Here is a 15,117-nt window from a genome sequence, read left to right as displayed (position 1 = left end):
ATGAAACACGAATAAAGAGAAATAACAATATCATACATTTTTTCTCGAGAATAGGTAAATCAAGTATCATCTGTTGCCCTTTTGAGAATAGTTTATAAATGGATACAAGACACCACCCTATACTACTTACTGTACAATTGTAGATGAATGAGGTAGAATTTTAAATACGCAATTGTAAAATGATACCTATAAACTTCAAGAGCGTCAATATTTATGTCACAAGTCTAGTATTATTTTATACTATATTTTAATCTACAAAAGATTTATAGCAGAGGTTAAAACAATCTTTCTTGAAAATATGGCGGGCGTAATTTTTCACTTTGACCCAGTAGAATGCAATCAGGTAAATTTCACTGAATACCAGTATCAAATGCATATGCTGTTTATTTTATACATATTTAACTATTTACATGTAAAAAGAAATTATTTTTAAGTTAAAATCAGTTTCCGCTACGATCACAAAAAAAGAAAAATGTTTAAATTTAGCAAGAGAAGCTGTAAAAATGACGAAAATTAAAATATCTTTGAAATACCTTAATCATCTATTAAAACAAATTTATGTGACTCAGTCAATGTTCAGTCATTGCTTTGCAAAAATGCTTTAAGGCCAAGGTTGTGAAATATATTAATATGAAGTATTTCAAAATCCTCAAGCACATTAAATTTTTTTTTACCACTAAATTTAACTAGATATTACAAAATTACAATAAATTTACTTAAGTTAAGCATAAAAAATTTGAATCATATAAAACCTTGAATTATAACATCAATAAAACCTGGCGATTCACATTCTCATTTCATTCATTCATAATAACATTGTAACAGATTAGCTCACTAAAAAACAAAATCATCAGCCATATAGATGCCACTAATAAGCTTTTATTCAATTGTTTTCGAAAAAAGGCACTTTACAGTTATTTAACATACCCAATAATAGTATCTTAAAAATAGCAATGGAAAAATCACATTTGTTTATTTTTTGTTTAAAATAATCACCTCTGCATAGCCCATAAAAAATCATGTTTAAAACTAACATAACAAAAATAAACTCTTCAGCAATATTTTTATACAACAGTCAATAAACTAAATCCTTTATATGCTCATAGGCAGCATTCATGACGCCCCAGCTCACAAAGGCCCTAGTGCAGTTCATCTGCACTCCATGATAAATATATCGAATTTTTCCTCCACGTTCCCTGTAAATGTTCACTAAAACCTTTAGAGGACTGTCAAAATTGCCGCCAATTTTGTTCTGCATCGTCACTTTCAGAACGTTCAAGGGATAGAAAAAGGTGGATAAAACTACACCTATAAGAGCACCTCCCATAAATTCTGCACTAGTTTTCAATACTTCATTGTCAATATCACAAATATGCTGCTGCAGTTCTTCTCTCATAATAAAGAAACAGGCATTTGATGGTCCATTCCGCAACAAAATCGGAACTAAGCCTCGATAGTACTCCCTAAACCCATATTGGCGTAATATTTTAAATGTGTGAGCTGTATTCTTCAGCTCATGATGGTAAAGGGAATTTGCTAGCAGTGTTTGTATACGTTCAAAGGGCATTAATATGCTTTCTGTTGTTCCTGATACAAGCCCTCCAATGATTTTTGCTGTATATGGATCTACATTTATTTTAACAAGGGGTTGACGCACTTCTTCATACACTCCAAACATCAAGGAAAGTGAAAGGGACTTCTGGCATAGCGGAGGCAGCATTCCTCGATATAAATAGTACATTCCCTCGGTTCTGAGCTGATTGAAAGCATTTCTCACTTTAATCCCATGCAGCATCTGCAAAAATATTTTAACTGTGAGTTGTAATACACGGATTCTTCGTACATACCTGTCTAAAAATTAACTTGTTAATGGGGTACGTTACAGACACATTGATCACAGCAGCCCCCCAGCCACAAACGAACTCTTGCCAGTTGAAGGTAGTCGCCCCTATGTATCTCGTCACTACAGAGCTCATTGTAGGGCTACGTTGATGAGTTTGAGGTGCCAATTTTCTGCTGATGCATCAGAAATTTATGCTGAATTTTTGGAAACGAAATTTTAAAGGAGCATCTTCGGGACATTTCGAAAATCTATGATAAACATTTCAATGAGTGATCACTGAGCTTCCTAACCCTACTTTAAGGAAGAATCAATTTGTGACAAGCATACACACCGTTGCCAGTCTTAATTATTTTGAGTGTATAAATAATGTAGATACAAAATAAAGATTTAAAAACGCAGTTCTTGTAGGGTTTGTGGACAATAAAGTTAATATTTTCTAAAATTGAGCTAATGTTGAATTAGCTCAATTAATTGAGAGAAGGCAATGAGGAGAACTGAAGAATCGATGAGATCTGGGCCTTCAATTTGACAATGTTGCGAGCTTGAAACCACTCTAAAAACAGCTGTTGTTTATTATTTTAACCAGCTGCTCGACGTCAAAAACTCAACTGACAGCAAGAAAGTAAATAAAGCAATTTGTTAACAAAACAACAATAGTAGAGTTTTTCTTTCTTTTATTCATGATTCACATCTCAAAATGACTCAAATTTTAAGTGAGTTATCTCCTCTCTTTAAGCCAGTTTTAACCTAGTACTATTCCAGGTGCAACTAAGCAGGGCTTAGTCTTCGAAATAATTTCGGCTCGAATTTCAGAGCAACCCGCAGAAAAAAAGCATGTAATTTACACCCTACAAGTGCGATACATATCGGGCAGTGATGATCTGACTCCATCTGTGATTGATCGAAGGTACACTCAATTTGAAAATCTCTACAATGGTCTTAGAAGAGACTTTCCGGACTTCATGGCTGATACACAGTTTCCAAAGAAAGTCCTTACTGGGAATTTTAACAACGAACTTATATCAGCCCGGAGCACTGCTTTTGAGTCAGTATTACGACATGTGGGCAGTGAAAGTAAAATAAGAACCTCAAAATCTATGCAGATTTTCCTGCAAGAACCTGAACTAACTGAGGCTAAACAATTATTTGAAAAACAATCTTGCAATATTTTAGCATTTGAAAAATTCCAAAATGTCTTCAAGTTATTGAATAAAGTGAGACTTTACTTCAAAATAATCTCTAGTTTTAGTTATTGTTATGGTTTTAGGTGTTTTCAGACAGATCTCATGCAGTTTTATTGACTCTGTGCTGGATTGTGGCATGTTGTGAGGAATACCCTAAACTAGCTCATGCAGTAAGGTGGTCAGATTTGGCATTATATAGATTTGATGGAGTAAGGTAAGGAAGATATAACACCAACTTATTTTACATTGTGAATATGCCTGTCATACTTGCAGTGATACAGATTTACTGCAGCTGTATTTGCCACTACTGCATGCTTGTGAAAAGATATATGAAGAGAATGAAAAGAGTACTGAGAGCATTTTGCTTCAATTGGATAATATGCGGAGACAGGGAATTAATGATAAAGGGGGAAAAAGCCTTTTTGAGGCTTTGAATGAACTGGAGGAGAGGATATTAAAACAGTAACTTTGAGATTTTCAACCTAGGGCATTATATATAGAAATTTTTGAGTTGAATGATTTTGGTTGCTTGAGAAATAAATACTAAATTGTGATGAATGAGCCAGGTGTATAATAATCATGCAAGTATTTATACCTGTATGCTTCTGAGTCTTGGTATTTCTGGATTCTTTTTTTGAATATTATTATTAGTTAATTTATAAGTGGGTATACAAAGTTGGAAGATCAAAATAAGTCAATTTTTGTGGTAATAAATTTCAATGTAATTATTTTTAAATAAAACACTTAATAGTAGAAAGTCGTGTTAAATTATTAAAAATAATGTCAAACCATTACGACTTTACGGATGTAAATTATAAATGCCAGTATTGACGTTCCTGAAATATTCTCAAATGACTGCATAAAGTCGCAATGGATTGGGGTCAGTGAAGGTTGTATAATGATTCTATCACTATATGAAAGTGGGTATTTCGTGTCCCTACATATGCTCCTCGAAAGGTAAATGTTTGGTCCTTTCATTCTGGATGTTTTGGTGAAGGAAATTTCACTTTCTTAGCTCTTCTTTTATTCGCATTCTATTATAAATGTAAATTGGCTTTTTAAGGCCTATATGATCGTTGCATCAGAGATTCATTTAAAGATATTTGATAATGATGTTTTTTTTACGACATTTATGATGTAAATGTAAAATTATTATACTTCTTGAATTAGAGTGGTCAAATTGTAAACAAAAAAATTTGGGCCAAAAATACCCTCGACCGGCTCTGTTTAATCCACAATCACTCGCCCCATTTCGTTTTGTCGTTATGCGCGTGTTAGATTTTATCTAATATTATGGAATATTTCATATATCGGAAAAAAGCGAACGTCCAAGGGTTAAATAATACACATCAATATTTTATTTAATTTACAAATGCATACAGAAACAAAAATATCCAACGAAACATTATTCAAAAAATATATATGTAAAACAAATAAAACTCGTTTATTTTGTAAAACCTCCCATTAAGATTCAGTATTTGAATACTTTTTTGAGACGTCCTGTATAACTCTTGGACCCAAACGAAAAAAGAATTATTTTTCACCGGGAGGTGTAATTCACAATTTGCTGTTGCTCATGCAAAAGGAGACCAGATTATGCATTATGCTTATGTAGAAACTAAACTTGAGAGCCTTGTTGAGCTACGCGACATGTAAGTAATGTGCGCTTTTTTTACGGTCAGGAAAGTGATAAAACTTCAAAGACAACCCGAAATAATTAACAATAAAGCACTACTTTTAATAGTCCACCAGGTACTGCCAGATGTTGCTTTTAACGTGAGTAACATGGGCATTAACGCTGGATTATCGCCGGCAAGATAAAGCCTGCTCTGGCATAGTAAACTCTCTTTGAAGTGGTTGTGCAGCCTCCCGATGGTACCAGCCATATCCTGCATACCATTATCTCACCTTAAACCGTTTTAAAACGCCAGAAAAAATATGTCTTATTTATTCTTCCAGTAGCCCCATCTGAACGATTTAAAATTTACTCGGCAAAATGTCCCTACAGCTTCTAACACGACCTCATTTGCGATGTCGTTAGGCCCCCAGTTTCCCCCCCCCCCCTGCTGCCGAATTAATGCGAAGGGCGGTTGGGGAGTCTTTTTCGGGGGGGCGTCATAAAAACGCGAGCGCGGCCGTTACGGCGCGCCACTTAACGTTTCGGAACTAATTTTCTTTGGGCGGTAATTAGCCAGGTAGCTTTACAATTTTTGATTTAGTGCGCTTATAAATGCAAAGTAATGTTTCCTCCGCTGTAGCCGGAACACATAAAAAACCCGACGTAATAAGGGCCTCCATTTTTAAGAAACCTTTTTGTTCTGCGTCTTCGTTGGGAGCTCGTAATTATTGAGGTTTATGATAGGCTTTTTGGGAGCTGTATCGGTTTAAGCTCTGTTAAAGGTAATTGTTCCAAGAATAGTGAGAAAACGCATAAGACCGCGGTGATTCTTGGGATGATATACTCACACCAGTCTGACTCGACTTCATATATTCATTTTTCACTTCATGCAGCATTTAAAAACCTAAAAACATAACTATTTACACCAGATGAAGCGGATTAAAGTCAAACCTGCAATCACTTTCCTTCATTCAGTGCTGGAATGTATAGTGTACTTCATTCGAATTTCGGAAAATATCATTTTCCTGTGTGCACGTAACGAATTCAATCAATCAAGGGAAGTCTTGCATGTTCGAGAAAATTCATTTCGGGACCGGTAATAAACGATACTTTTCATTATTAGACTTGGAATTTCATTAAGAGACCGGAAAATGGCCCTTTTCCGTGCGCGGTGTTCTTACAGGAGAAGTACAGTATTTTAAGTATAGCTAACTAACTGCTAAAGAGAAATGCTCATTTTCAGAGTCGTGTAATTTAAAATAGCTTTACAGCATTCAGTTACTGCAAAGTATTTCTTCTCATATGTGAATGAGTGCTGTAAAGTAGACGTTTCTAAACGCGAGCAAAAAAGCGTTAAAAAATCCCTGCATTGCATAATGGACGTTATCTTCACCATTCGTCAAGAAATTTCTATGCTGAGGTTTAGGACAAAAAGTTCTGGTTTAAGGAAAATACAGGGTTGCGATTGACTCTTTGATTGGCCCGTGGGTAATTCCTTTTAAAAAAATGTATTCTGACGTATCCTTTGGATTTATGATCTGGTCTCTCTCGAATGAAAGTAAGTTTTCCTGAGATCATCAGAAGGGCCTTAATTTTTCTAAAAAAACTCCACGTCGGGGGATACAAAATATATCAATTTTGAACGTCTTTTGGTCCGTATATTAAAATGCCGATAAATACGGAGGTGGTGAACGGATCCTGCAATTTGGCGGCGATGAGAAGCCACGGCGTCAAAATTACAGGGCGCGGTTTCCTCGAGGGCAATTTGCGATTGACCGTGATGGACACGAAGGCCGAAATCGTTTCGCAGTGTGTTGATGGTTAATTTTCAAATAAAAACCAACTTCTCTGCCCAGTATTGAGAAAAAAAAATGCAGACTCCTCTGTGCTGCTGTAATGTTCGCCTTTCACATCCCTAAACGCATTTTCGTGATTCGTGAAATGTGTGTACATTAATAATCCGAAAGAAAATGCCGCAGACCATGGAGCAAAGAGAATGCCACATAAGTCGCAAGGCAATAAAAGGCAATCTGGGCGCAGTTTGAAATTGACTATTTCTGTTTAGTGTTTTATAATTTTATTATCGTGCTTCAAATGCTTTCGCGAAATGCGGCAAATTGTCTTTGCTTCTGCCATTTTTCGACGACCTGGGAGGTAAAGTTTTTTACATCCGTTCAATTTACAATTACCTCCGAAGACAATAATGCACCTTGCAGCTTTTCGATCTGCAGGAGCGTTTTTCGGTTCTACAAGCAAATATTCTCGGTTATGGTATGCATCCCCATTGATGTGGTTCGACAATGATAATTACTTGTTTCACAGATGTCTGAAATCGACGAAACCCACCGGGTAATAAAGACATAAAATTTCCAAAATTATAAACAAACAGTAAACTTCAAACGAATGAATTTTATCAGGCTTGTTATGTATTTGAGCCAAATTCTCTTCGACCTCGAACACGTTTAAATTGGGAATTTGTTTGGGGTTTTCTGAACCGGGTAAAATCACTGAAAAGTCCTTCTAATGGGTATTTGAGAGTATGGCAATCACGAATTTTCCGAAAACTGCAGCAATTTTTCCTGTATAAAAATGAAAAATTGATGTGAGAAAATCGTAATTAAAAAATTTCTACGTATATGATGAAAAGACTAAACTGCCTGAAAGAAATATTATATATTCGGATGCGCCACTGAGGGTCAGGTCAGTTCAGGTTATTCCTGCCGTTGCAGTGTCGTCCACAATTTTTTTTATAAATGTAAAAATATTAATGAATTCTACATTTCTAATCTCTTCTACCACAAAAATGTAAAAATGTCATAAAATTTTCCAATTTTAATGTAAAAAATAATTATTCTTAGAATAAAAATATTTACAATGATGATATGGCAGATGAGACTCTAAAGTCTTTGAGAAACAATTTTGGAACTGAAATCACCTGCATTACTGAAAGTCATTACACAATTTAAAAAATACATCATTTTCCATTTTTAATTTTCAAAAATGGTGATCTTGAGATGGTAGATGAGACATTAAAGTATTATAGAAAAAGTTTTAGAGCAGAAAGCCGTTGCGCCACTCTGAGGCAGGGGTAGCGCCACAATTTTTTAAGTGAAACTATATAATTTTCCTTTTTTTACTTAACGGACTTAACTTGAATTTCTTGTTTTCGAATGTTTGTCCATCATTGAGGCTCTACATGCGTTTAGGTGAAAAAATATGGGAAGGAATAGAGCTCGCATTCATCCTGGATACATATAGAGGTCCGTCTGACTGTTGGAACCGTAATAAAATACATTTTTTATATACATTTTCCCAAAGATATTCTGTTCTATTAAATTTTTTCCTTCGCCTTTCATATAAAAGGAACAAAGAAAACCCAGCAATTTCACTTTTTATCGTCTTTGCTTCCAGTTTTAATGGAACAGTGCACATATCCAGGAACGACATTCCTCCCCTCGTTGTTTCCATATATGCGGCGTTAGCCCGACGTGGCCGACGATAATGGATATCAGAATAGTCGGGAATCTGATTTATGACCTGGAAAACAAATCTTGGGGTTTGGCAAGCAAATTGAATCAGCCCGGGCCGTCATGTGCCCTCCCGGTCTGGATAACGGCGTTCCAGGAATAATTGTTTAGACATCAACTGTGGGTTTTATGACACGTCGCGGCCGCTGCTTCGGTTCGCCTTTTTTCCCGATTGGGCTGTCGCTTCGGTTTTTCTCCTTTTTGCAACCGAAACTGTCGAACAGATATCGCTGGTAAATTGATTAAGGCAAAAACTGGGTACTCCCGAACTTTCTCAAATGGCGCGTCAGCACAATTCCTCTGCTCAAACAATGTTGAATCCAATATAAAGAGGGATGAGATAAACCCGCTTGAAAGTTTCCACTTGGAGCGTCCCCCCCGTTTCTCCTCCCTGGAGCTGTGATGTTGCCAGACAAACAATGAGGCCGACAACGACAGAAAGATAAAATACGTTTCCCGGGCAACGGAGCGTTAAGGAAAATAGGGACAGATAGCAGAAAGTATGAAATGGCATCAGCGCCCTTAAAGTATGGGGTGCCAGCTATGTGAAACAGGGCTGATGGGGAACGTTCGAGGGCGTGATAAATCGTGCCCCCAAAGGGGATTTATCCGAACCTCTTGCTTAACTTAAAATCACCCTGTGATATACATCATTATAATACCGGTCCGAACTACAATGAGGCAGATAAATATCGACCAATAAATCTAACAAGACACAAACTGACCACTCGTGAATAGGACTACAATGGGGCCCACTTTAAGCAGATGATTTTGGAACCAATTGAAAGAGGCGTACGCTCTCCGAACCCGTTTTCAAACCAGAGTCACCGGGGTTATGGTAAATGAACCTTAAATTATAAATAGGCCCGGTCGCAGTGGTCAAAGTGTAAAGGGGGCTAAGATCATTATTCCTTTATATTATCTCCAATGAGAACGAACTCCCAATTCGAATTAGTTCAAGTCTAAAGCTCGTTTCGGAATTGAAACGGTTCGAACGAGGGAGTGTCGTAGACAAATTCCACGATTCCGGGCCGGTGTAAATGGAGTGACACTCGGGGAGCGAAATTAGAGTTATTCGTACACGATCCGGAATAATTGAGGAATCAGCGTCAAGCGGATTATTCTTGTCGAAGTTGCGGAAATCCCTCGAGTACTCGCCGAAGTGTACAACACGTGCGCCCTTTGATTGGGCCACTAAGTCAAGTGAAATCCTCCTTTGCATGATCAAACAACACCAACGTGCATATGAGTACAAACGTATTAATACGACGCAATATATAACCCCCGCTACCATTGCGTTCACGTCAATAAAGAAGCTCGTTGACATTTTCAGCTCTAACTGAAGTTTGTCAGATTTGACTTAAAAGCTGCCGCGTGTCACTTATAATCCATTTTGTTTTTTATACGTGTTTTGAGTGAGTTGACACCTGTCAACGAAATTATTCATCTGATAAATCAACAACGCCAATTCAAATCAAATTCTACTTCAAGCTGCAGCTGTTGCTGGTCAAACATCCCCCAACTCGTATTGCCAAAATAACCTTGTGCCAACGACCTGGACAAAAGAGCCAAAGCGAAAGATGGTCGTAGATTAACGTAAGAGTCAGACTCTATAGCTGTTATTGGTAAATATTTGTCATCCTGTAACTGTATGCGATTAGATCTTCAAGATCAATTCAGGTTAAGGCTACACAATTGATGTACTGTATTGTCATCTGTCAAATATCCGCCATCTTGTGTAACTGCAGTCGAGAATATTCCTAGAAAAATATTTCGGAAATATCACTCGTCAAAGAGATGTTGATTAACTAAGTCAACGCCAGATAAACTGAAGTCCTTTCGGTGCTCTGCAAAATGGTTGCACGGTTAACTTACCCTAAAAAATTGTCATCTCTCAATTACCTGCCATCTTGAGTTTTATCGTTAGATCTGTCATCTGTCAAATATCCGTAATCTTCAATGCACCTTCTAACGAAGGCATATTTCGTTCGATTCATTTATGATTTTAAGAAAGCCCTGAGACAGATTTGTGCCCTTAAAATCATTCTCAAACTGGACTGCAGTGTCTCCATTGGTGCAAACGGTCCATTTTTCAACCCTCCACAGATTACAGCCGGTTTCACGCGTCACTAGAACGTAATCTGCTTAGGAGTGACATTGATAAGAACGAATGATCCGCACTCTAGCTAGTCATCCTCCGTCTTCTAGCTGCCTCACTCCGTATCTCTTCAATCTCCAATCCGAAAGTGAACTCAAAGGGAAACAATACCTTTCGGATAAATGTAATTGGGTTGATGGTTGATGGGCAAGTCCCAATCGATTCAAAGTGGCTTATTATGACTGTGAAAGACTGTTAAGGTGTTCGATTTGTATTCGAATAAAATTGACAATGAGCGATGGGTTTTTCAGTCAGGAAAAAGAATGAAAATTAGTTTTTTTATGCCAAATCGTCAATTTTTCTCGATTATAACGAGTTGAAAGAACACAAAGTTGTATAAACTTTATATGGAGATCTTGAGGATTTTTTCTTTAAGTTTTTACCGGCATTTATTTGGCGATTTTGTGTTCAATTTAGAGGGTTTTACAGAGTGCTAGTTGAAACAGCAGTGAACCTTCTTATTGGTAGAAGTCAGTGATATTCCTTCTCTGTGCTTTTAATCTAAATCGTTAGTGAATCTTCGCTTGACAATATGGCGAATGTATTATAGAAAACCCTTGACGTAAGCAGCTAGACTCATGATTGTTCATGAAAGTGCATTCGTCCGAAATCGTACATATACGCTGTTAAGTTTTGTTTTAGATTCATTAGAATTTTTTCAAATGGAAAAATTGATTATTTTCTCATTCTCCGGTTTCAAGCTTCACAGTTTTACAAATTTACCTCAACAAAATTGACCATGAAAGTGGTATTTAAACGCAAATCATGGACACGCCTTCAAAAGGGAATGCCCAGCATTAATCGTCATCAATTTAAGTAATGAGAATTAATGGCAGTAATTTGAAAAGTGAAACCCGAAGGGCTGGGGCAAGGTGGAACAAATTTTGCAAATGAAATGCGCATTATTATTAAAAAAAACGAAACAGTGGCATTTAAAAACGACCAATCCGTCCATGGAGCCAGTTATTATTATCGCGCAGGGCCGGATTTATATGATTAAGTGGGCCTGATAATACGAATTAAACCAGCGGCCAGAAGCTTTCGTTTTGCATTATCTTGTATTTTTTAAATCGGCCTGAAATTAAGGGGGCGGCAGTAAATTCCCTGCGCTTTCCTGAAATTAAAAATAATATCGGGCCCCGTTCTAATTGCACTGAAACGGGGGTTGCTGCTATAACAGAGGAGGATAAATTCAATTATAAATCGCATGGCCGGTCCGAAGCTGGTCCCGATTTCACGGCAGTGCACCAAACTGTAAAAAGAGGGATGCGATTGGAGTTTCCGATAAGGATTTTGTATTTCCGATATCCCTGCTAACGATCTTCTGAAATTACTTTTGTCCAAGTCTCCGGTTTGCTCCATTTCGGGTTATGGAAGACCATGAAATTTCTCTGATTTACTCTTGCATTCGAGTCAATAAATCGATTTTAAATTAACCGCCCAAGACCCTCCGCAACGCAGACACCTGGTAAGACAAACTCGTTCCTCCTTATATTTGTGTAACTCCCCGTGTCTACATTGTCAAACAGTTTAAATAAATTTCAATAACTCTTGAGGCCATAAAGGCCAGTTCGAAGAGAAAATGAGTGGAACGGTCTTACTTTATTGGCCCCCGGTAGGAAACCGCTTCCCGCTGCGAGGAATCACACTTGTCCCTTTCAACGGACGCGGATTCTTTATGTCCTGTCAAGGATTGCTGTGGGAATGCGTCTTTTGTATCGGTTTTATCGCACTTTATTATTGTATTATTTCGAGAGTGCCTCTTAGGTAACAGCACCAGTGAAAGGCGCATCAGCAGCCCAATGCATTCAAAATTAAGATCATTTTTATCCAATTTAGTTTTCTCTCTTGTGACGAAACTTTGTTTCCAATTTGCTTCGAAAGTTTCTGAATGAAAAATATGGATTTAGAAATGGAAAACATTTGAATTTTACTGTATTTGATTTTGAAATTTTAAAAATTTTGACAAATATTCTATATCTGTGTTTGTTAGTTTCGGAAAGCGTAATTTCTGCGGAAAACCGAGCAGAAAATAGAGTAAAAGGCAATACAAATAATGACCAAATAGTAATATACAAGAAGAGGATGACATATTAAATGTCGCATTTTCGTTTTCGATGCAAGCAGCGATATGCGAGGGTTTACACGAAAGCAATAGCTCCACCAATTCCCGAGATACCAGTGTTAAAAACTTGGAAAAGTGAAAAAAGTGTCTGCAATTTCCTTCCACTGAAAATTTTTAAGGATTTTTTCAGAGAAGTGCGACACTGTCGGCAATTGTGAAGCATCAAACTATCGGGCTGAGAATGAAAAACCATGCTTAAACCTCCTACGACCACTACATATGCTTTCTGAGACACATTTATTCACTCATTAAAGGTCATCATTACTAGTAGTGCGTCTATGGTTACTAATGTGACTTGGTCTCAGAAAGTTGGTCTCAGAAAGTGACTAAGAAATTTTTCAAATCTGTTTGTGTAAGGTCATACAGCGCGTCGAAAGGATTTATTTAAAACATTTTTTAAGACAAACCTTCTACATATTCGCGAGATATCGGAGATTAAATTTTCAAAACTGGCAAAAAGGTAGGTACTGTCGATAACGGAAAAATTGGAAAAAAGATGTTGCTAATGTGACGAGAGGCCATAAAAAGCTGGAAAAAATAATGATTGGAACGATGTATATCGCTTTGTCAGTAATCTTCAACATATGGAGTGTATACTTGGTTGCCTATTGTAAGGGTTATGTATATTGCGTTCACCCTTTACGTGCCCAACGTAGTGGATTGAAGCAAATTTATTTTTTGTGATTGAATACGGTTTTTATTCACTATTTATTGAAATCGGAGGTTAACAGATTGGACTCAATGGAAGAATGGAAAAAATGAACATATTAAGGCAATATTATTGTAATCCACAGCTCAGGCACGTATCTAATAACACTCAATATTAGTACGACCTCATTAAAAGAGAGGAGTAAACGCACGAGCGCCGGGGAACAAAGTAAATGTGCCGCCCACGCGCGCCGCCAATGGGCGGTACCGCGAGTGAGATTGAGTTCGTGACACGAGGCAATAATTGAAACCGAGGGCCGGCTCTGTTTCAGATTACAGCGTCCGGTTCTGTATCAATTAGCCGGCCCTGTCATTAGGGCCGCTGCCGGTAATAGCAGGCTCCTTTCGAGGACGAAAAGGAGCATCTTCCGCCGTAAATCCCCATAGATTTTGACAGTTTATATCGGCACGAGTAAACAAAAACATCTGCGCCTGAGATAAGAAGAGAAGAGGGTGCGGCATGTCCTAATTGTCCCGAAATTAACCCCCGAGCAAACAAATTAATCGCGGCTTTGAGAATCGTTATAAAAATCCGGCTGCCACAGGACCGGATTCTGGCTTATCTGCTTCAATAACTGTCAAATGGGACTTCAAAAAATACAGTGTTTGTAAAGTGGGCATTGTTAAAAGGCGCACATGTCACTTGTCAGGCATAATCTAAATGAAATCTAGAACCGTTTACATTCTAGAATGATGAATTCCTAAGATGTTCGTTCTCACGGTGGTGTGTCATTGGTATTCGGTCAGGCACCAAGCCCTATGGTCGTAATCTCAGATACTTGGCCCTACCTGAGCATATTATAAGTGATATTGAATTAAATGGAACGTACCGTTACATATGAGTTTATCGATGCAAGTTGATGGTTTATAACATCTGTCAATGCGAAGAGTGATCTATCAAAGACGAGGACCTCCGGGCTAAGTGTCACGGATATTGAGAGGATATTAAAAACCCCATCGGGCCGATTAATAGCTCAATTTTTTCGCTTAATTGTGTTTGAGCTGCAGAGGTGCTGGACAAGTTTTTACGTTCAGCAGGAAATTGATTTGTTGCAAAGTTAAGTTACAGTTTCCTTAGGATGGCTGGGAACCAAAATGTGCGGAAATTATTCATTTTCAAGAATTTTGACCTGCATCGATATGATCAAGAATTTTATGGAATAATCTATGAAACGACCCACAAAGAAAATATGACTTTGCCGCAAGTATTCAGTTTTTAAATTGCATCTGGAAAACTTTTCAAGCCGTTTAATAGCTGCTATTGGGTCACATAAGAAAATTTAGCACTGGAAATCATTCTAACGGATGATTGAAATCACCCGAACAAATTTTCACATAAAAAATCCAGGATAATGGGAAATGTTGCACATGAAGTCAATTCCTGGATGATACGGGGAGGTCGCTTTTGAAACACGGCATTTCGGATTGAAAAACCATCTTCATAGAATTGTAAAAATTTTAAATTCTAAGAACTTAGGCTAGTCGCTGACACTCGTGAAGCCAGTTGTTTTTCTCGCGAATAAATATCGCTTTAATGCATTTGTTCTATAAATAACTATTATTAAAATTCGATAGTTTATGAGTTAATTATTCAACGCGAGTAACACTCTAAACAACATTTTATTCCCTAGCGTCTTAAAAAATATTATAGGCTGGCGAATTTACAGAATTACAGTGATAACATGAGAATGAGAAATATTTGGGATTTCTTATGATGAAGTGGATTCGATGAGGGGGCACTATCAAGCAAGAAACTCGCGGAGCTCTGCAGGTCTCAAATATGGATTAATCGCTAAGAAACTTACAGGACCGAGAAATTTCAGAGATTTTAATTTTTTTCAGCATTGAAATCGGCAGCATAAAGTGTGAACATTGAAAATTTTGCTTTCAAGTCACATTGAGGCTTTTCGGCTAGAGAAACCGTAATACATCCAGCTTCATCAAAATGATTCGA

At 37.3% G+C, this 15,117-nt stretch overlaps 2 protein-coding genes across 2 annotated transcripts in view; one reads left to right on the top strand and one right to left on the bottom strand.

The window, feature by feature from the left end:
• Positions 1 to 759: 759 nt before the first annotated feature.
• LOC136409024 (mitochondrial nicotinamide adenine dinucleotide transporter SLC25A52) lies at positions 760 to 2,152 on the bottom strand. Its single transcript, XM_066390300.1, has 2 exons — positions 1,848 to 2,152; positions 760 to 1,795 (listed from the first exon to the last, which is right to left on the bottom strand). Exons 1-2 carry the CDS (start codon positions 1,974 to 1,976, stop codon positions 1,076 to 1,078), a joined length of 849 nt encoding a protein of 282 aa, XP_066246397.1. The 5' UTR covers positions 1,977 to 2,152; the 3' UTR covers positions 760 to 1,075.
• Positions 2,153 to 2,467: 315 nt separating this feature from the next.
• Snx21 (Sorting nexin 21) overlaps positions 2,468 to 15,117 on the top strand; it is a 75,543-nt gene continuing 62,893 nt past the window's right edge. Inside the window, exons 1-4 of the mRNA XM_066390301.1 lie at positions 2,468 to 2,556; positions 2,606 to 3,057; positions 3,111 to 3,241; positions 3,301 to 3,489. Coding sequence (XP_066246398.1) covers positions 2,541 to 2,556; positions 2,606 to 3,057; positions 3,111 to 3,241; positions 3,301 to 3,489 — 788 coding nt within the window. The 5' untranslated portion in view covers positions 2,468 to 2,540. The remainder of the gene's footprint in view (positions 2,557 to 2,605; positions 3,058 to 3,110; positions 3,242 to 3,300; positions 3,490 to 15,117) is intronic.

The sequence above is a fragment of the Euwallacea similis genome, chromosome 5, assembly GCF_039881205.1.
Source record: "Euwallacea similis isolate ESF13 chromosome 5, ESF131.1, whole genome shotgun sequence".
NCBI lineage: Eukaryota > Metazoa > Arthropoda > Insecta > Coleoptera > Curculionidae > Euwallacea > Euwallacea similis.
Note: the sequence above shows the minus strand (reverse complement) of the source record. Positions and strands in the feature narration are given on the sequence as shown.